This window comes from Pinus tabuliformis, chromosome 2_2, assembly GCF_031772625.1.
Source record: "Pinus tabuliformis cultivar Carrire ecotype Pingquan chromosome 2_2, CPIR1, whole genome shotgun sequence".
Classification (NCBI taxonomy): domain Eukaryota; kingdom Viridiplantae; phylum Streptophyta; class Pinopsida; order Pinales; family Pinaceae; genus Pinus; species Pinus tabuliformis.
This window is the reverse complement of record NC_142300.1, coordinates 805,061,709-805,084,980: the sequence shown is the minus strand read 5'-3', so window position 1 is coordinate 805,084,980 and position 23,272 is coordinate 805,061,709. Positions and strand designations below refer to the sequence as shown.

At 40.0% G+C, this 23,272-nt stretch overlaps 1 protein-coding gene across 1 annotated transcript; it reads left to right on the top strand.

Annotated features, from left to right (window-relative positions):
• Positions 1 to 607: 607 nt before the first annotated feature.
• Positions 608 to 1,480, top strand: LOC149195407 (uncharacterized). Its single transcript, XM_089407902.1, has one exon. The coding sequence runs from the start codon at positions 608 to 610 to the stop codon at positions 1,478 to 1,480; it is 873 nt and encodes a 290-aa protein (XP_089264028.1).
• Positions 1,481 to 23,272: the final 21,792 nt, after the last annotated feature.

Genomic DNA, 23,272 nt, shown 5'->3' with positions numbered 1-23,272 from the left:
TACTCAACCCTCCATTAACTGTGGTTTTGAGCCCCCCCCCCCCATTTTCTCTACAAGCCCGCCGTCTCTACAAGCTCTAAACCCTCTCCTTCAACCTCCTCCCTCCCCCTCTACATCGGGCTCGCACTCCTACAACCTCCGATCTCATCCCTTGATCAGTAACCCCCTGCTTGGTCTCGGCATCCCCTCCCAACCTGCCGGATTAAACCCTCCAGAGGCAGGCCTTCAAAGATTGCCAAAGCCATCAAATCTGCAATGGCAGATGTGGCACAGGGTCGACAGACCACCATTGAAAGGGAACTTAGAGCATCTGAACCCCTTGATTTTGTTCCCTAATGATTTGGCTTTCTTTCAATTGTAGGGGCTTGGCCAGCAAAAAAAAAACTGGCTCTCAAGCGCCTCTTAAATTGTTCCCCCTGTGACATGATACTACTACAGGAAACCCTAGGGCCCTCTGATCAGATCACTAAGATCCTACAAGTTCTTCTACCTGGCTGGTACTTTCAAGGCCTAGATGTTGTGGGCCGATATGGGGGTTTAGCCATTGGTATCAATCCAAAATCAATTAAGGTGATATCCTCTTGGGGGGGGCCTGGGATTCCTGGGCATGGACATTCTCTCTGCAGATTTAGGCAAACAAATCCGCATCATCAATATCTATGCCCCCAACCAAAACAGACTTGCTTTCTGGCAATCTCTACTGGATAACCCCTTGATTAATAGCTCCACCATTTTAGGGGGAGACCTGAACTTCTCCATAGGAAATGAGGAATCCCGGGGGCATCACTCACAGCTTGACCCTCTCTCAGACCAACTGAGCTCTCTTCTGGATCAAAATGGGCTTATAGATGTTCCCATGAACAAGAAGATTCCCACATGGCATAATAGGCGTACTGGCGAAGCTACCCTTGGAAGAAGGCTAGACAGATACCTCATACATGAAGAGCTACTCAAAACTCTTGCCCTATACAGACAATGGGTTGGCTCGGGGGGAATCTCGGATCACTCCCCCATCTTCTTGGAAGTGGCCGGCCCATTCAGGAAACCAAGGGCCCCTTTCAAATTTAATTCATCTTGTTTAAAGGACCCAGATTATGTTAAGATGGTCTCGGACTTCTGGCAAGCCCAGCCACCCCTCAGGGATCAGAGGAAGGCTGCGGATTTCTGCAGGAACCTGAATCAGCTCAAGAGATTAACCATTGACTGGTCTAGAAGGAAAAAAGAAAGGGATGACCAATCCCTTGTGGATATCGAAGAACAGTTAGCCTCCTTAACGGATGCTAGTGGGCTTGGCTACTTATCCAATGAATCAAAGCTTCATCTAGTGGACTTGGAATCACAGAGATCCAAGATCCTTCTAGACCGGGAAGAATTATGGAGACTCAGAAGCAGAGCAATTTGGCTGCAAGCAGGGGATGGCAACACAAAATTTTTCCACAATTTTGCCAATGGAAGGAAGGCCAACAATACTATTTGGTAGATGCCCTTGGAACAGGATCGTTTGGCCACCACTCACTCTCAGCTCGCCCATCTTGGTATCTCCCACTTCAAGCAGCTCTTCAAAGCTCCCCCTACCCCCTCTCTTCCTGAAATCATTAACCTAGCTAGCCATTTCCCTGGGTACTTGGAACCGGATGGAATTGATGACCTTATAAAACCAGTCTCTATGGGGGAATTAGAAAGCACTCTCAAATGGTTCAAGAAAGACAAAAGCCCAGGGCCGGATGGCTGGCCAGTGGAATTTTATATTGCTTTCTTGGACATCATTGGACCGGACCTGCTAGGAGTGATAGAAGAAAGTCGGACTCTAGGTCGCATATATGCCCCCTTAAACTCCACTTTCATTGCCCTCATTCCAAAGACTGACTCCCCCACCTCCTTCCATGACTTCCGCCCTATATCACTCTGCAATTGTCTCTACAAAATTATCGCCAAGATTATAGCCAATCGAATTAAGCCTATCCTCTCAGAACACATTTCTCAAGAGAAATTCACCTTCCTCCATAATAGACATATTCATGAAGCCATTGGCTCTGCCCAAGAGGCCCTCCACTCCATTAAATTGAGAAAACTAAAAGGGATGGCGCTCAAAATTGACCTATCAAAAGCATTTGATAAAGTAAGTTGGTTATATCTAAGGATGATACTCACTCATCTGGGCTTCCCTCTGGAGCTCACTAGATGGATAATGGGATGTATAACTTCAGTATCCTTTGCAATCCTTATAAATGGGTCAGCCTCCCATCCCTTTCAGGTAGAAAGGGGAATCAAGCAGGGATGCCCCTTATCCCCCCTTCTATTCCTTCTAGTCATGGAAGGCCTAAGTAGACTGTTAGCTTCGGAGAAGCGAGCTGGGAGACTCAGGGGACTTATGATTACTGATCACTTCCTATTGACCCATCTACTTTTCGTTGATGACATCCTCATCTTTCTCAATGGGGGTATACAAGATATTATTACTCTTAGGGAGTCATTAAAACTCTTCAGTGCTGCTATAGGAATGGAAATCAATAGGGAAAAGTCTATTGTATCTTTCTCTGAATGCTCCCAACAAGAAATTCACCTCGCCCTACAAAATTTCCCCTATCAAGTACTGGATCTATAGGATGGACTGAAGTATCTGGGCTTTAGGATAAAAGCGGACGGCTACAAAATAGCAGATTGGACCTGGTTGATCACAAAAGTGGAGAAAAGAATAAATATTTGGTGTCATTGCTTTCTATCCAGGGCAGGAAGACTGGTACTCATTAAAGCAGTAATAGAAGCAACCCCAATCTTTTGGATGTCCTTGGCCTGGATTCCCTTGGGGATTCTACATAGGATCCAAAAAACTTGTAGCCATTTCCTATGGAAGGGAAAAAAGGATGGAAAGCCTTATGTGTGGGTCAAATGGAGCAGAATTACGACCCCCAAAAAATGGGGAGGATGGGGCTTAAAGCATCTCCCAACTTTTGCACAAGCATTGGCTGCAAAGCAAGGTTGGTTACTCCTAAAACATAAGAGTCTCTAGTCGGAGGTGGTCACCCATAAATACATTTGGCCCAGCTCTATTCTTGATTGGATAAGGCAGCCTACATGGAACAGAAAAGGAATTTCAGTCATTTGGAGGGCCATACTAAACACCCTGCCCATCATCAAAAGAGGACTTATCTGGAAGATTGGAAATGGGGCGTCAGTGCATATCGGGATTGATCCTTGGATTGGTAGTGGGAATGTTTATCAACTACCACAGGAATTGATCACACACCTCAACCACATTGGTGTCCTGTACATATCACAACTAGGAGACCATCGAAATACAACTTTTCTTCAGCAAGCTTGGCACTTTTCAAGCTCTATCAGAATCCCATGTCCGCCTCAATGAAGAAGAGGATGAACTAATTTGGGGTCTAACTAAAAATGGTCATTACTCCTCCAAGCAAGGGTACGATCTCATATAAGCTGAGCACAAACCGAACAGATTGATGAGCTGGTGGAGTCAAATTTGGAAGTTAAAAGCACCCCCGCGCACAAAATTATTAATGTGGAATATCATTAAGGATAAAACCCCCACAGGAGCTAATCTCAGAAAAAGGGCTTTCACAGGACCGACTTGGTGTGTTCTTTGCCACGAGGAGGAGGAATCAAACCAACATTTATTTCTCACCTGCCCTACATCCAAATTGCTCTGGACACAAGTTCTGCATACTCTTAATATTAAGCAAACCTGGAGTGGAGCGGATATCCCAAGTGCCTGGGACAGTTGGTGGGGAGCTGCAACTGAACCAAAATCTAGAAATATGCCGCTACTGGTCTCTTGGCATATATGGATGGGACGCAACAATATCATCTTTCGAGACCGGATCATAAATTGGGCCCTGATACCTCCAAAAATCTGCTTGAGCTATGAGGAACTCCCAGCCGAGGAATTTGTCAACAGATCCCGGATCATCACACAGGAACAGATTGACAAAGCCCACCCCTGGGCTTATTTTGACGGGGCTGCACAAGCTCAGGGATGTGGGGGAGGCATAATCTTTCATCTATCAGACACCCATTTTTTTCACATATGCATGGGTCTGGGAGAGGGTACAAATAATTATGCAAAGTTGATTACTCTTCGACATTTGTTACATTTTACCATCCTCAAACAATGCAGATACTTACAAATTTTTGGGGACTCCAAAATAGTCATAAATTGGTTTAACAACACAGCTTTATGCCATGCATATACTCTAAGAACTATTATGGATGAAATTGTTTTTCTTAAAACACATTTTGATCACATTTCATGCACTCACATCTACAGGGAGCATAATGAAAGTGTGGACAAGCTATCGAAAGAGGCAACGCATCGTCCTCGAGGAGAATGACTGATCACAGAGCACACACCGGAGAGGACCTACCAGTACTTCCACATGCCATACATAGATCAGGAACTTTGGAGGGCTGATAGCCCCTAATATCAGCAGCATATACTTTGTCTCTTTTTTACAGCTACTTTATTATCTTGTAATTAGCAACTCCTAGCAACTGAACAACGATCACCCACTGGTGATTTTTTGAATATGTAATTACTTATATATGTACAACACACCCACTTGGGTCTATCTATTACACAATTTTGTAACTATAAACAGCTGACTACGGTCACAGTATTTGCATATGCCTATGGGCATCTACAGCATGTAATTTTCAACAGTTAATGGAAATTACGATTTTTCTCCCCGGGAAAAAAAATAATAATAATTAATGGAAATAAAATAAACTAAAATAAAAATATTTAATGGAAGTAAATAAAATAAAACAAAAATATACACAAGTCAAAAGAAATATATATATATATATATGTGTGTGTGTGTGTGTGTGTGTGTGTGTGTGTGTATGTATGTATGTATGTATGTATGTATGTATAGTAATCAATAAATAAAATAGGGTCAACAATAAAATATGGGGTTGAGGCCCATTAAACAAATAACAAAAATACTAAAAGGAGTTAAGAACGAATAGGATGATAAAATACTTAAGAAAACATGAAGGATCAAGAATATAAACTCTAATGAAGAATAAATAACCAAAAAATACTATAAAAATGACACCAATACCTACATAGATAAATAAACAAAAAAAATAAATCCCAAAAAGAAAGCTAAAAAACTAGGAGGACAAGACACATGCCCAACTTCTACTAATAATCCAACCATCGTCTTTATTCAAATTATCGGGTCTTTTTTCAATTTATAGGGCCTCCCTCAATTTACGATGATGGAAATGACTAACCCTAGCAAAGACTTGGGCCTCCTCAATGAATATGTGATGCTTAGATTTATTTGCATGCTTGGCCAAAGAAAAGGAGCAGGTCCTACCACGCTTGATGTCAACGGCATGCTCACGAATCCTTTAATTAATCGAGCGACCAGTCTCACCAATGTAGGGAGTCCCACAAGAGCATGGGATAACATAGACACCCTTCATATTCTTGGGGTCCATTGGGTCTTTTACAGATCTAAGCGAGTTTTGGATGGTATTTAAAGACCTAAAGGTTGTAGCCACCTTATGTTTCCTGAGGATCCTCGCAATCTTGTCAGTGGTCCCTTGGATAAAAGGAATATGAACACCATAAAATCAATCCTTGGTATCTTTCTTAGCACTAGGACCTTTTTCAACTCTGAGGAAAGCCTTAGTACATTGGTGTCTACTATACCCATTATTAAAAAAAACACTTACGAGATGGGTTTTCTCTTCATTGAGATGGTTGTCATCAAAAACTCTTAAAGCTCTAGTCATTAAGGTGTTGAGAACACCAAGCTTTTGAGCTGGGAAATGATGAGAATTAGCATGAAGAGATTGTTCTGTATCATTTTTCTTATGAAATACTTGAGAGGAGGACGTCAAGGAAGGGAAAACTACCATTACTTTCAAATTCGGTGGTGAACTTTATGGAACTAGATTGATTGTAAAGATGGAGGAAAAACAGTTCCAACTCTTCCTTACCATGAGACCAGATGACACAAGTGTCATCCAAAAACCTCTTCCACATCTTAGGTAGAAGACGAGAAGAAGCTAAGGCCTTTAATTCAAAATCCTCCATGAATAGATTAGCTACCACATGGGAGAGGGGGGAACCCATCGCAACACCGCAAGTTTGCTCATAGAATTCCCCATCGAATGAAATGAAAGTAGAAGTAAGGCAAATACCAACTAAATTAGTCGTATCAGGATCTATAATGTGCTTGGTGACTTCAATGGCCTCGTTGATATGGATATTGGTGAAGAGGGAGACCACATCAAAGCTCACAAGGTTGTCATCTAGATCAAGCTTGATACTCTTTAACTCATTGACAAATGATGCAAAGTCCTTAACGAAGGATTTTGTATGGACAATAAGGGGCTTAAGCTTCTAGGCTAAATATTTAGCAAGAAGATAAGTTGGCCCTCTTATTGTGTTGGAAGGGACTCCTCTGCGACCCATTGTCAACACAATAGGAGGGCCGACTTATCTTCTTGCTAAATATTTAGCCCAGAAGCTTAAGCCCCTTGTTTGCCATAAAGAATCCTTCGTGAAGGACTCTGCATCATTTGTCAATGAGTTAAAGAGTTTCAATCTTGATCCGGATGACAAGGTTGTGAGATTCGATGTGGTCTCCCTCTTCACCAATATCCCTATCAATGAGGCCATCAAAGTCACTAAGCACATTACAGATTCTGATACGGCTAATTTAGTTTGTATTTGTCTTACTTCTACTTTCTTTTCATTCGATGGGGAATTCTATGAGCGAGCTTGCGGTGTCGCCATGGGTTCCCCCCTCTCCCCTATGGTAGTGTTATATGGAATTTGCATCTACGACTAAACACATTTTCCCTAGGTGGGTGACTACACCTAGAACAATAGAAAGTAAGTAGTTTAACCTTTTCTTATAGAAGATAAATGAGATGGAGGAACTTACTTGTAGTCTCTCACTTCCTTAATCTCTTTTGAATTGCTCCCATTGCTCTGACTTGAACTAAATCCTCTCAAAAGGTACCTGCATCAAGAGAAACAGAAACAAGAAACGATTAACGCATACATGATATATCTATTATAAAACAATGGAATCGAAGACATTGGAACACATAATCATCACAGATATGAATGATCATATGAGAAAAGGAATAAACTCTTTATTAATGTAAAAGGAAGAGTATCACCCAATACAGTTCGATCCTGTGCCACTCCTCTAGCTTCAATCCAACCCTTGCCACATCAAAATCACACCACTCCAACAACATAACATTGCTTGACATGAACTCAATTCTCAAACCAACAGAATTTCCTTACAAACTTCAGATTCTAGCCCCTTGATCACTATGATGAGTGCTCAATTTATAGGAAATGGAGGTGGTTTTGTTATAAATGAGGGTATTGAATGGCCTTCTAAACTTGCCGTTAGTTTCCATGGAGAAAGGGATGAAAGGATAAGAGGTTAATGGATCCTTAGCCTATCCAATTTCGAGCTCATAGTAAGAGATAAGAGATGGGATCCTTCTAAAATAATCTAGAATGAAGGAATATTCCCAGAACCCTATGCAAATTTCGCTCAATCTCGCCTAGTGCAGGTCAAAGAGGGCCTAAGTGCACTACAGTGCAGGCCACAATGGGCCTGCCTACTCTGCAGTGCACTATCTCAAGGCTTGGGTTGCGCTGGTGTCCCAAGGAGGCATTTCAGGAAGGCTTCAGGCTAGGAAACTTTCATAGAAGGAAGCATTCAATGAGTTGACTTGTCTAGGGCATGTAACAACTGAATTAGGGTTTGATGAGCCCTAAAAGTACTGATTTGAATGTCAGGAGTGATGTGCCCAAACAGACTTGTAATAGTTTCCCCCTCAAGCATGATGTCAAAAATGATAATGTCGAGTGATATGCTTTATGATGTGACAGAGAGGAACTGAAGCGGAAGATGACTTGTGTTGATTACAATACATAACATCATGATATTTTAAATATTTTCATGAATTGCTGAGGGAAGGCATACCCATACTCAGCATATAAACTTTCATTACATGTACATAGATAGTATTCTACAGATATAGACCCATGATGGGATGACCATCAGCGTAAAGCCATCATACAGATGATTTAGTACTCTCCTGAAATCGCAGCCTGGATGGATGAAACTAGATCTAGGGTCTTCTATCTCGTCCAATAATTTGCTCAAGTATGAGTCTAACCATGTGAATATGTGATCTGAAGTCGAAAATGGGAAGATACCATTAGATTACCAGCCAATGATGTAAGTCGTTAACAAACGCGAGAGAGATCACTGATAATGATAATGATTCTCAAGGTATTGCAGTACATTCTACATGGTGTGAATAGATGTTTTGATGTCGAACACCATACAAAGTCTTTCACTCAAAGGCTAGTGATGTCAACCTATCGCTAGAAGTGAGAAACTTTCCATTGATGTATGCAAGCCCCAAGGTACTGAAAGGGTGTTTCTAAGTCAACTTCTTGGATAATGTGCTAATGTCAGCAAGAAGTGCTCGTCGCAGGAGGGCCTTGATGTATCCCCCATCAACGACACGAAACAAGTGTAATGATTTTGAAGACAGAATTTGACTGACAAAACAAGATTCAGGAATGGCAGTCATGAAAATGAAGGTTTATGAGTATTTCAAAGGATGAAGTTTACTGAGTGACTTCTCCTGAACATGTCGGCGACACTGAATGAATTGGCAACATTGACCCAAAACCAAAGTGATGGATGGTATGATAGACCATAGATATTATAACCATCAAGCAGGTAACCCAACCCAAATAGTCATAGAGATGAAGTGAAAGTGTCATGTTCAAGAGCGACTTGCTAACATAAAGTGATTTACCCCTTTTCCCATTTTCTCCAGTTATTGTTGACCAGTACCTCTTTATTTTTTAACAAGCTTAAGCAGGATAACATATGCTTGTAGTATAATTCCACCCTTTGGGTGAATCCATCATTATGTGATGTTTTAACGAGTCTAGCGAAGGTGAAACTCGGTCTTGTCATGATGGAAAAGTTTGTCGCTATTTGATGTTTTAACGAGTTTAACGACAATGAGAACTCGGTCCTTTTCATGTTTAGAGAGTTTGAAAAGGGACAAAAAGAAAACTCCACAAGTTCTTTTTCGTAAATTTGTCTCTCAAGTCTGAAAAAGCGTAAAATAATACAAGAGAGAACCTATTGACCATGTTCAATCAACGTATTCCTTTTTCGTAAGTAATCTATCTCAATCCGGAAAAGGGTTAAACTTATACTGAGTAGATGTCGTTTCCAATCTGTTTACGAGTTGAAAAGGACAAGCGCCCAACAATATTTTCATGTTTAAAGAGTCGGAAAAGAGATTGAAAGCAGACCCCTATTTTTATTTTCTTTTAATGAGTCAAAAAAGGAAAATACTCGGCGATCTTTTCATGTTTCAAGAGTCTGAAAAGAGCTTAAAGAGGACTCCACTTAGAGGAACGAGTGGTGTCTAGGATAGAAACTGGTTCCGATGATGTTGGAACTTCTCAAAACATGTTGATTTATGTGAAGAGGCTGGCTAATAAGACCACTCATTGGAACTGTTCCTCAAAAAGGTAAAACAAACAAGTGAAAGCATATGATCGGCCAAGCAGATAGTGACGATGGAAGGAGAGAAACCAAGGCTCATCTGACAGAAGAGGTTGATAGAATGGAAATCACGAGGGTTAAAATGGAAATGGGTTCATTTTTACACAAGCTTGAACCATAAGGAACTATGCTTGGATTTTGTTTCATGTTTACATAAGATTGAAAATAAAAACTATGCTTGGATTCAATTTCATTTTACACAAGCTTGAAACAAAAAACTATGCTTGGATTCATTTTCATTTTTACACAAGCTTGAAACAAAAAACTATGCTTGGATTCAGTTTCATTTTTACACAAGCTTGAAACAAAAAACTATGCTTGGATTTAGTTTCATTTTTACACAAGCTTAAAACAAGAAAAAAACTATGCTTGAAATTGGTTTACATGCCCAAGCATGATGACTCGATTCTAGGTGCATGGCCCGCAAGCTTCATTGCACTCACCTAAGTGGCATACTCATGGCTATCAGGTGGATGGAATGAAGGTTCATTTACAAGATCAAGTGAAAGACTCGACTGGGATTTTACAAGATCTAATCAAAGACTCGAATTGGAACTTTGCTCTAGGGGACCTTATTTCATTTTTTAATGAGATTAACACAAGACAAGGAACTCTACTCAGATTCCTTGTCTCATTTTTTAACAAGCTTGACACAAGACAAGGAACTATGATCTGATTCCTTGTTTCATTTTTTAACGAGCTTGACACAAGACAAGGAATTATGCTCTAGGACCTGTTTCATTTTTTAATGAGGTTGACATAGTAAAAGAACTATCCTCATATTCATTGTTTCATTTTTAATGAACTTGACACAGTAAAAGAACTATGCTCATACCCTTTGTTTCATTTTTTAATGAAGTTGACACAAGACCAGGAACTATCCTCACGATTCCTTGATCACGACCCATAAGAGGTCATGACTTCCAAGAGGTTCTCATCAGATGGGAGAACAATTCTCTGGAAGGGATACATAGCAAGGAATCCATTAGAGAGATCTAGTTCCAATGCCCCTAGTACATAATGCACAACATCATGGAATTGATCATCAGTTGATGTAGGCATGGAATGGGTTGCCACATAATTGACCCGTGGCGGGGAAGATACCAGTGGGACAAAAGAACCATTTATGGAAAATGGTTGACTAGAAGCCATATTTGGGCTAGGAAATGAAAGGTGGTCAACAATGACAATTCTACCTTCATGCAGGAAACACATCACTCGAAAGAGTGTTGAAACAATAGCTCCCATGTCATAAACATAGTCGCGCCCAAGAAGTAAATTGTAATCTAAAGGGCCTGGGACTACCATCACATTGAGATAAAAAAAATTTCCTCCCAAAGTAATAGGCAACTGAGGAAGGATCCCTAATGGTTGATTGGTTCCTCTATTAAAAGCCAACAGATTCTGGGTAACAAGCACAAGTGGCAGCGAACCAAGCGCTTGCCAAGCAGTGGAGAAAAGGATACTCACATTTGCAATTTCATCTATAATATTGCAAATACAATAATATTATAAACTTGTACTATGATCTGGAAAGGCACATAAGAAGGAAGACGACATCCTGCCAGTCGATTCCAATCAAAGGAAGTGACCAGACTACTTGGAGGGGGTACTGTAAGAACGGGAGGATAACCCCCTTAAGTTACGCGAACGGGAGTATTTTCCTCCTATCTTGATGGAACAGGAGGGTTGCCTCCAAGCTCATTGGAATCTAAAGAAACGAAAAGAACCTGAGTGGTATCATACTCACTCTCTATGGGAAAGGTATGATTAATTGAAGGTGAAATCGGGTCAACTATTTCCTTGACCTGTGATTGGTCAGGTATAGACTCATGGGATTCACATTCAGAGAGAGTGGGTTTGACCGATAGTTGATTTGGGTCAGTCAATTCATCAACTAGTGAAGGATTAAGGGAGAGTCTCCTGTAACCAGATGGAAGTCATTGTGGAGAAGCAGGATGGTTATCCAACACTTTTTGGGCTTCATCCAGATAGGGACAAAGGTGAATGGGGTGATTCCCTTCACATAACCTACAAGGAAACTTAACTTTACCCTTCTTTCCATGAAATTTACTACCACTAGTTGATGGTGTGTCACCAGCATGATCTCCAGAAGTTGATGACACAGGATGATGTGAACGAGAAGACCATTCTTCTAAGATCTGAGGAATACTAGAACAATTTCGAAGAAGATGGTCTCCCGTACAAAGTTTGCAAGGATATCAAAGTTTGTGAGGCTTATTGGACGGTTTCTCATCAGAAGTTGCATTCGAAGCAATGGTTGCTTGGTTTCCCCCCTACTGAATTTTCTTCTTCTTCTTCTTCTTCCCTTTCTTCTTCTTCTTATCCACCTGGTTACTAGTGTCAATACTTTCACCAAGCGAAGAGGAAGAAGGGGAGGAAGAAACAACTAATGAAGAAGGTAAAGGGTCAACTTTAGGATCAACTGGAGGTTGATTTTGTCCAGGTGGAGGAGTACTCGATTGCGGAGAAATCACAACATTTTGAACCAAGGAGGTTGAAAACAACCATACTAGCAAGCCAATGATAAATCCCGGAAGGGATAATGTAGCCATGTATGGAGCACCAATATTTCTAAAAGGAGGAAAAGGAATAGGATTCCCATCAAAAGGAATTCCTTAATCGATGGACTCCGGAGTTGTTGCCATATGTCTCAACCTAAGATCAACTAAAGAGTGACGTGGAGGATGTTATCCACAGTTAATTAATTTTATTTTAATCAAAATAACATAACAAAATAAAAGAGGGATAATCTAGGCAAAAGGATTACCAAGTAACTATGAACTGCAATATACTATCTCAGTAAACCAAGGACTTAACATACGTGTAGGCAATCTTCACAAATGTTGTTTTCGGTGTATCACAGTATACAAGGCGGTCGACTCAGTTACCTACGGATGGATAGCAACCTAATGTAGTCCTCCCAAATATACCTGAAAGTACGTGGAGGCTCAATCTGTGTTAGTGTTGTCTATAGTGAAAACACATAGTGAGAGCATTCATTTATACTTTTCATACTATAACACTGCCCTATATACTCGAAAGTACGTGGACGAGCTATGATATACTTATGTACATGGAATGAGGTATCACATTCAGAATGTATCACAGATAATTAATGACAGCTGCTATGTTTTATGACACTGGAACACGTCTCTAGCCTAGAACCTCTAAATGTTATTCGTTCGGTGACAATGCTCCATTAGGTTAATTGAGAAAACTTTTAAGTTGATCTTGATTAAGAGTTTGTCTTTCAGGTTCACCACATGATGTCTGTGAAATTCCTAGAATACAGCTATAATGAGAAACATTCTTTTCATTTTATTTGAACAATGAAAACCTTAACTATAAAGGATAGATCAATCAGAATGTTTAATCAAAGAACAAAGAGCACATCTAATGCAATTTCCCTATACTATTCCTACAAGCACACAAACCACTAGTTGCATAATGCAAGTTTTTCTTTTCAATTCCATTCATGTTTAGATGAACAAAAGGAAACTAAATGCACATACAATCAATCAATCTTTTTGCAAGAAACAAAGACTTTTCGGTAGTTACTTTTTGAAAGAAATGAAGACTTTACGACACTACCTTTTCAGAAAATATTAATCAACTATAAGCTAACTTTGACAATGAACTGATAATGATAAAGAAATCATTTAAGAAACACTAAACAATCAAGGCCAAGTAGGGCTAGGAGGAGAAATACAACTTGATTTTAGAACCAAAGATAACATTGATCTTTCAGCAAACAACAAGAGAAGCAACTTTGGAAAAATTAGACCAAAGGTGGGTTTTTTAGCCTAAGAGGAATCAGCTCAGGCCAAAGTGGGAGACAATGCACTGCAATACATTGTCTCTAAGACAAGGGCTGCTCTACAGCGCACTGTATCTAGACCAACACTGTGTTGGTGCCAGAGAGTCAAATCAAGAGACATTCAAGCACAAATTTTGACTAAAAACACTAAAATAAGATCAATAAAGCCAAGCAAAATCTACTAGGGTGTAATATGATGAGGGTAAGCCACCAAGAACGATAGTCATTCCCCAGCATGGTCACCAATTTGTTATATGGAATTTGCATCTACAGATAAACACATTTTCCCTAGGTGGGTGACTACACCTAGAACAACAGAAAGAAAGTAGTTTAACCTTTTCTTATAGAAGATAGATGAGATTGAGGAACTTAATAATAGTCTTTCGCTTCCTTAATCTCTTTCAAATCGCTCCCGTCACTCCCACTTGAACTAAATCCACTCAAAAGGTACTTGCATCAAGAGAAACAGAAACAAAAAAGGATCAAAGTATACATGATCTATCTACTATAAAACAATGGAATCGAAGACATTGAAACACATAATCATCACAGATATGAACGATCATATGAAAAAAGGAATAAACTCTTTATTAATGTAGAAGGAAGAGTATCACCCAATACAGTTCGATCCTGTGCCACTCCTCCAACTTCAGTCCAACCTTCGCCACATCAAAAGCACACCACTCCAGCAGCATAACATTTCTTGACATGAACTCAATTCTCAAACCAACAGAATTTCCTTACAAACTTCAGATTCTAACCCCGTGATCACTATGATGAGTGCTCAATTTATAGGACATGGAGGTGGTTTTGTCATAAATGAGGGTATTGAATGGCCTTCCAAACTTGGGGTTAGTCTCCATGGAGCAAGGGATGAGAGGATAGGAGGTTAATGGATCCTTAGCCTATCCAATAATATTCCAAGAACTCTATGCAAATTTCACTCAATCTCACCCAGCGCAGGTCAAAGAGGGCCTAAGTGCACTACAGTGCAAGCCACAATGGGCTTGCCTGCTCTGCAGTGCACTATCTCAAGGCTTGGGTTGCGCTGGTGTCCCAAGAAAGCATTTCAAGAAGGCTTCACGCCAAGAAACTTTCATAGAAGGAAGAATTCAATGAGTTGAATTGTCTAAGGCATGTAACAATTGAATTATGGTTTGATGAGCCCTAATAGCACTGATCTGAATGTCCGGAGTGATGTGCCCAAATAGACCTGTAAAAGGTAGTTAATATATTCATGGAGGATTTTGAATCAAAGGCCTTAGCTTCTTCTCGTCTTCTGCCTAAGATGTGGAAGAGGTTTGTGGATGACACTTGTGTCATCTGGTCCCATGGTAAGGAAGAGTTGGAATTGTTTTTCCTCCATCTTAACAATCAATCTAGTTCCATAAAGTTCACCATGGAATTTGAAAGTAATGGTAGTCTTCCCTTCCTTGACATCCTCCTCTCAAGGAATGATGATGTCTCTTTTTCTCATCAAGTATTTTGTAAGAAAACTCATATGGAACAATATCTTCATGCTAATTCTCATCATTTCCCAGCTCAAAATCTTGGTGTTCTCAACACCTTAGCGACTAGAGCTTTAAGATTTTATGATGACAACCATCTCAATGAAGAGAAAGCACATCTTGTAAGTGTTTTCTTTAATAATGGGTATAGTACACATCAATGTACTAAAGCTTTCCTCAGAGATGAAAAAGGTCCTAGTGCTAAAAAAGATACTAAGGATCGAATTTATGATGTTCATCTTCCTTTTATCCAAGGGACCACTGACAAGATTGTGAGGATCCTAAGGAAGCATAAGGTAGCTTCAACCTTTAGGCCTTTAAATACCATTCGAAGCTCCCTTAGATCTGTAAAAGGCCCAGTGGACCCCAAGAATATGAAGGGTGTTTACGTTATCGCATGCTCTTGTGGGACTCCCTACATTGGTGAGACTGGTCGCTCGATTAATCAAATAATTTGTGAGCATGCTGCTAACATCAAGCATGGTAGGACCTACTCCTCTTCTTTGGCAGGGCATGCAGATAAATCCAAGCATCACATCTGCATTGAGGAGGCCCCAGTTGTTGCTAGGGTTAGTCATTTTCAACATCATAAATTGAGGGAGGCCTTAGAAATTGAAAAAAGACCCTATAATTTGAATAGAGACGGTGGTTGGATTATTAATAGAAGTTGGTGTTGGAAATAATACTGAGAGGGGGGGGGTGAATCAGTATTATCAAGTCAAATATTTCCTTTTTCAATTCCAGGAGATATATGCTACTTCAGTTAATGAAAACCGTGTATATACGCAACTACAGATAAAGAAAACCGCGTATACAAGGCAGACTTATAATTTGATTTATCTTTCAGATGTTAGTTATTAATTTGTGTATCAGCAGCAAATAAACAGTACCAAAAACAGTGAACCAGAGCAGAAGACAGACACACACAAGAACACAAGATATAACGAGGAAACCCAATGTGGGTGAAAACCCCCTGCTGCAATTCGTCTCTATCTTCCTTTTAATTAGAAACTTCTCTTTACAATGTTTTGTACTGGTGCAGTCTTTACCAGTACGCAGGCTGCAACCTGCAAAGAGCTACAACTCTCTCTTGTTCTCCAGCTTTCCTGGAAGGGAGCTCCAACCCCCTTAGTTCTTGTACTAGCTTGAGATACTAGTACGCAGGCTCCTACCTGCAGAAGGTTTCAACCTTCTCTTTGCTTTCAGGGACCTCGTTTCATTAATTTTCAGACTGGATCCACAAGTAACATCAATCAAATATCAAGTATTTTTGCATAACCCAAACTCCTTTTCACCAATCAAAAGCTGAAACAAATAAGCACTTCTCTGACCACTGTACCCAGAACACAGTAACTGTAATCAAACACCAATTCTGAACCCAGAACACTGCAGCAATAAAACAGAAGCAGCTAGAACATAAATCAATATATATACGCTACTTCACTGTTCAGAAACCTGCGAGTATACGCTTTTGTACCATAACCAACCTGCGTATACGCTTCTTTCATTCACAGAAAAAGTGTGTATACACACCTGCAATTCACTAAACCTGCGTACAGATCTATAAGGGATAATTTATTCTTTTAAGCATTCAGACATTAGTTAACCCAGATTTATAGATCAAGAGAGCGCCACATATAATAGATCAAAATTATACAGAGATACCAATGTTCAAGCCTTGATATTTTGATCCATCAATAGCCCTTATCCTTCTTGCGCTTAGGTTCCTCCTTTTTCAGATCTAGATCTGCACCATAACCCGATCACACGTATTCCAGATCTAGCACAATATCAGATATTCAATAATTCAGATGGTGCCTTGCCACATGATCTCCTTCCTCTTTTATAGTTATAGGCCTTGCACAATACCATGGTCCAAAACCATAATAAACAATACCAAGGGCCCAAAAACCTGGGGTCAACACTTCCGACGAGATACAATGGTCCACAACCATAGGTTCAAATTCCAAGGACTAACAACCACGGACCAAAAGTAAGTTTCCCACCATGTACGTGCTTTTATGTGCATAAAAGTGTGTGTATACGCATACGCGACTTCGGAACGTATAACTCGCGTGTATACGCGTCTTATGCAAGGTGTACCTACGTATACAAGATTTCCTTCATTCTGAACACCTGAACTAAGATTTGTCACCAAAGTGAGTTGCCATCAAGGACAACACCTGTACCATAGCGCCATACCTGTGCCAAAATGCCAACAATCTCCCCCTTTGGACTTGATGGCAACCCCAAGATCCTCAAAATCCTTCTCCCCCTTTGTCATCAAGGGCAAAGGGCTGTGTTCCCCCTGAGTACATACTGATATCTCTGCTCTGCTGTGTTGAACATGCTCCCCCTGACAGTAGGCAAGATCTGCAAAAGATGTTCTTCAAGAAGAACCATGACTTATACATCATAAAAGACCTTCCTAGCACCAAAAGACTCAATACATACAACCATTACCCAACCAAGTGGGGATCATCCACCCAACCAAGTGGGGATACATCAGAAATTTACACATGACAACCAAACACATCAATCATCCCAGGCATAGTGGGGAAACCAAAATAGGCCGTTACATGACCTTGATAAAAAATGACATAGAGACGAAATATCAAGACTATGCAAATCACCAATAACTATTATCAGCAGCATCTGACAATCACTGTATATATCAGCAATCATGTTCTCCTTCTGATCTTCTTTCTGCAGCTGATCCACTTGAGCCAAAAACAGCTTGAGTACTAGAACCAAGAGCTTCTAAGGTAATGCCAACAATGCATTATTAGAAGATTATCTGCTCCCCCTGAACCTGTGCTTGATGGTCTCTGACATACCCATCTCAGACTCTCTCCAACCAGAGTCTGCCCTTGCTGATTTTCTTCAGAACTCCATATACGCGACTGAACCTGCATAAATCGGCGTATGTACGCGGATACCCCTCATCCAACTCGCGTACACCAATTTTCTTTGGAACAGAAAAGCTTCAACAGCAGGATGAAGCATCAACGACTCCCAGCTTCTGTCTGAGATATTCAAAAGTTTCCCTGGGCAGTGGTTTGGTGAGTATATCAGCAACTTGTTCCTTAGAAGGAACATACTCCAATTTGACCTTTTGTTCCAACACTTGTTCCCGGAGAAAGTGATACTTGATCGGTATGTGCTTGGTCTTTGAATGCATGACTAGGTTCTTTGAAATGCTTATTGCACTTGTATTATCACATAAGATAGAGACAGGTGGAGTACAAGTGATTTGAAAATCCTGCAAGGTTTGCATCATCCAAAGGAGTTGTGTGCAACAAGATGCAGCAGACACATATTCCGCTTTAGCTGTAGATAAAGCAATCAAACTCTATTTCTTGCTAAACCAAGATACTAATCTGGAACCCATAAAGAATGCATTGCCACTTGTGCTCTTCCTGTCATCCACGCTTTCGGCCCAATCTGCATCTGTGTAAGCATGAAGAGTGAGATCTGTATCTCTAGGATACCATAAGCCATAGTTTTGAGTTCCTTGAAGGTACTTGAAGATTCTCTTGACTGCCTAAAGATGAGTTTCCTTTAGGTTGGCTTGAAACCTTCCAACTATTCCCACTGCATGCATAATATCTTGTCGGGTACCTGTCAAATAAAGCAAACTCCCAATCATGGATCTATAGGTTGGTTGATGCACTGCTGCTGATTCATCATTTGCACTGAGGCTGCATCCTGTAATCATGGGGGTACATACAGGTTTCGAATCTTCCATGCCATACTTCTTCAGAATCTGCTTGAGGTACTTGGTTTGAGACAAGAAGATACCGCCTTCATTTTGTTGGATTTGCAATCCAAGAAAGTATGTCAGTTCTCCAAGCAAGGACATTTCGAATTCTTTCTGCATCACCAAGGCAAAGCTTTGACTCATAGCTTCTTCATTGCTTCCAAAGATAATATCATCTACATACACAACAAGTATTAGCAATTTGTTATTTTCAATTTTTATATAGAGATTGCTATCTGCTGATCCTTTTGAAAAACCTTGTTGATGAAGGTATTTGTCCAACCGATAGTACCAAGCCCTTGGAGCTTGTTTAAGACCATAGAGAGCCTTTTTAAGTCTGCATACAAGATTTGGATCATTTCCAAGGATAAAGCCATCTGGTTGCTCAATGTACACTTCTTCTTCTAAGTCTCCATTCAAAAAGGCTGACTTCACGTCCATTTGAAATACTTTGAATTTTTGAAAGCTAGAGAGGGCAAGGAACATTCTCATGGCCTCAAGTCTAGCTACGGGAGCAAAAGTTTCTTCAAAGTCTATTCCTTCCTGTTGAGCATACCCTTTGCAAACAAGCCTGACCTTGTTTCTAATAACTTCCCCATTTTCATTCAACTTGTTCTTGAAGATCCATTTTGTTCCTATGACATTCTTATCTTTTGGTCTAGGAACCAACTCCCAAGTGTTGTTCTTTTCGATCTGCTCAAGTTCTTCATCCATTGCCTTGACCCAGCATTCATCTTTGCACGCCTCTTTTACATTTTGTGGTTCAGTGGAGGAGAGCAAAGCCAAATAGCTTGAGGCTTCTGCAATTATTCTTCTAGTTTGTACACCTGCTTCTTTCTGCCCCAAAATCTGAGATTCTGGATGATTCTTTTGCACATACCTGGATGGAGTCTTCTCTTCTATCCTTATCTGTTCCACTGGTGCCTCTTGAGGTTCTTCTTCATCATCAGTTTGATTTGGAGGGTAGTCTTCATTTTCTTCTATATTTTCATAATTTACTTGCCTAGGAACGTTTCCTTTTTCATCAACCACAACATCAATGCTATCAACAATTCTTCCAAGTATTTTATTGTAACATATATATGCTTTGTTGTGGGGAGAATAACCAAGAAGAATGCCTTCATCAGCTCTAGGTTCAAACTTGCCAAGATGTTCATCATTATTCTTAATGTAGTATTTGCTTCCAAAAATTTTGAAATGTTTTACCGAGGGAGTCTTACCATACCAAAGCTCATGAGGAGTTTGAGTGCTATTTACCCGGACATTTGTTTTGTTGAGAATAACCACCGCAGCATAAGCCCCTTCACCCCAGAAGGTTGCGGGAGTTCCAGACTCATCAAGCATAGCACGAGCCATTTGTTGAACCATTCTGTTCATTCTTTCCACTACTCCATTTTGTTGAAGAGTCCTAGCTGTAGAGAATTCCCTTCTTATTCCATGTTCTTCACAAAAATCGAAAAACTCATTTGAGGTAAACTCCCCACCTCTATCAGACCCGAGGCATTTAATTTTGCGATCTGATTCGTTTTCAACCAATGCTTTGAAAGATTTGAATTTTTCGAACGCTTCATCTTTGTGCTTCATCAGTCCTATCCAAACCATCCTGGAAAAGTCATCAATGAATAATATAAAGTATTCTTCTCCTCGAGGTGACCTTTTCCTAGATGGACCACATACATCTGTATGAACTAGCTCAAGAGGCCTGCTAGCTGATCCTTCCTTCTCAGGAAAGTTAGTTCTGGTTTGCTTACCAAACTGACATGATTTGCATATGGTGTTGTCTGGAATTTTGATATCTGGAAGACCACGAACTACCTGGTATTTGCATGCTTTCCTTATTTGTGAAAATCTTAGATGCCCCAACCTCCAGTGCCATAACCAGTGTTCATCATCCTTGCTCAAATAGCATTGTTGTTGTCCTTCTTCAAATATGTATAGATTATTTGGAGTTCTTCTACCTTTGATCACTGTTTCACCTGTATCAAGATCACGAACACGACATCCATTTGATCTAAATATTACCTCGGTTCCTTGATCGCACATCTGACTAACACTCAGGAGATTATGCTTCAAGCCATCAACATACAAAACATTTCCAGCTTTGACCTTTTCTTTCAACTGAGCAATGCCTTTTCCTTTTATGGCTGCAGGGGTATCGTTTCCAAAAGAAACCTTCTTTCCCTTTTCTAATGCAGTATATGATTCAAGTTTTTCTTTATCCCCTGTCATATGCTTCGAACATCCACTGTCGATATACCATAGATTTTCCTGTCCTTCTACATAAAAAGCTATCCCACATCTTTCTGGTTGTGGTTCCTTCATTCTCCATGTTCTGGCACTTGAGGTTTGTTCCTTCTGAGTTGTCTTCCAAAACCTGCTCCTGCATTCAGAGTCTTCATGACCAAAGTTATTACAAATAGAACATTCAACTTCATTTTCAAGGGCCGAAAAGTTGTTATAAGTCCTTTTCATGATCCCTGTCATATTCCTTTGTTTTTGAGCTTCTCTAGTCATGATTGTCTTATAGGCAACACATTGAGCTGCTTTGTGACCAAAATTATGGCAAGAGAAACATTGGCCATTGAAGAAACTCCTGCGATTATCAAATCTATCATCCAACCGATTGTAGTTTCTACTGACATCCATTCTTGAGGCAAATTGAGAAGATTTTACCTGTGGCTGATTGTAGCTTCTATTTGTCCTTAAGGTAGCTTGCCCCCGATTTTCTTGATAGTCTTTATTTGTTCTTGAGGTAAATTGTCCCTGATTTACCTGATGATTTCTATTAGGCCTTTGCTCGCTCCTCCTTGCTGCATCAAGATAACTTTTGGATGTGGATGCTTGAGATGTTTCTCCATTATATCCCAGACCTGTCTTGATTAGTGGAGAACGCTGCACATTGATAATCTCATCCAGAGTTTCAGATCCTTTAACAAATTTAAGATTAATAGCTTTTGTTTTCTCAATCTCCTTTCTAAGACAAACAATTTCACATTCCAATTTTTCAAGATGTTTTTCCCTTTCAGCCAGTTGACATTGTAGAGAATCAATAATTGCACTTTTCTCTTCTAAGCAAATTTTGAGATTAGTCATCTCTTCACAAAAACCTTCTACATCTATAGCATCCATGTAGTCATCATCTTCAAAAGCCATTAAAAGTTTATATTCATTACCTCGTTCATCTTCGTCACTATTTGAAAGACCATCACTATCTTCATGAGTGTAATAGCTTTTCTTATTTGCATTTTGTTTCTTGTTCCATCTAACAGGTTCCTTTCCCTTGTCAATCTTATCCTTATGAGGACATTTGGCAGCATAGTGACCTACTCTTCCACAAGAAAAGCACTTGAAAGGTAACTTACCTCGGAATCGTCCAGCACCCCTTTGAAGATTTTTGACAAAATTTGATTCTTCTTCTTCTTCTTCTGATATGTGTCCTGACTCATAGTAGTCTCCTTTGCCGAAAGCCTTGAAGGTAGCTTCTCTCCTGTCTGAAGGTCCTCCTTTCCTAATTTCATAAACAGTTAGAATTCCATGCAACTGTGACATTTTAAGGTTTTGAAGATTCTCCTTTTCTTCTATTGCATAAACTTTAGATTCAAACCTAGGGGACAAAGATCTTAGAACTTTTTCAACCACAACAACCTCTTTTATTTCTTCCCCCAAATTTTTCATACAATTAACAATCTCATCTACATGAAGAAAATAGTTAGCCACACTTTCATCATTATACATCTTGAGATTTTCATACTGAATCCTGAGGGTTTGAAGTTTTGCTCGTTTTACCTGATCATCTCCTTCATAGCATAGGACAATCTTGTCCCATATTTCTTTTGTTGATTTTAACTGCATAACTTTTACAAACTCTGATTGAGATAGACATCCCAATAGAGTATTGACCGCCTTTGCATTTGTTTCATATTTCTTCTTCTCAGCCGGATCTGTAGGAGTTGCTGCTGGAAAAGTATATCCTGTATCTATGATATCCCAAACTTCTGTACCCAAAGATTGAAGATAGGCAGTAACTCTTACCTTCCAATATACGAAGTTTGTCCCATCCAAAACCGGTGGCCTGATTGATGCTTCCCTCTCGTAGTTGCTCATGATGAAATATCTTCCTTCAAGCGATCAAGCTTCTTCAGAAGGACCTGCTCTGATACCAATTGTTGGAAATAATACTGGGGGGGGGAGTGAATCAGTATTATCAAGTCAAATATTTCCTTTTTCAATTCCAGAAGATATACGCTACTTCAGTTAATGAAAACCGCGTATATACGCAACTACAGATAAAGAAAACCGCGTATACAAGGCAGACTTATAATTTGATTTATCTTTCAGATGTTAGTTATTAATCTGTGTATCAGCAGCAAATAAACAGTACCAAAAACAGTGAACCAGAGCAGAAGACAGTCACACACAAGAACACAAGATATAAGGAGGAAACCCAATGTGGGTGAAAACCCCCTGCTGCAATTCGTCTCTATCTTCCTTTTAATTAGAAACTTCTCTTTACAATGTTTTGTACTGGTGCAGTCTTTACCAGTACGCAGGCTGC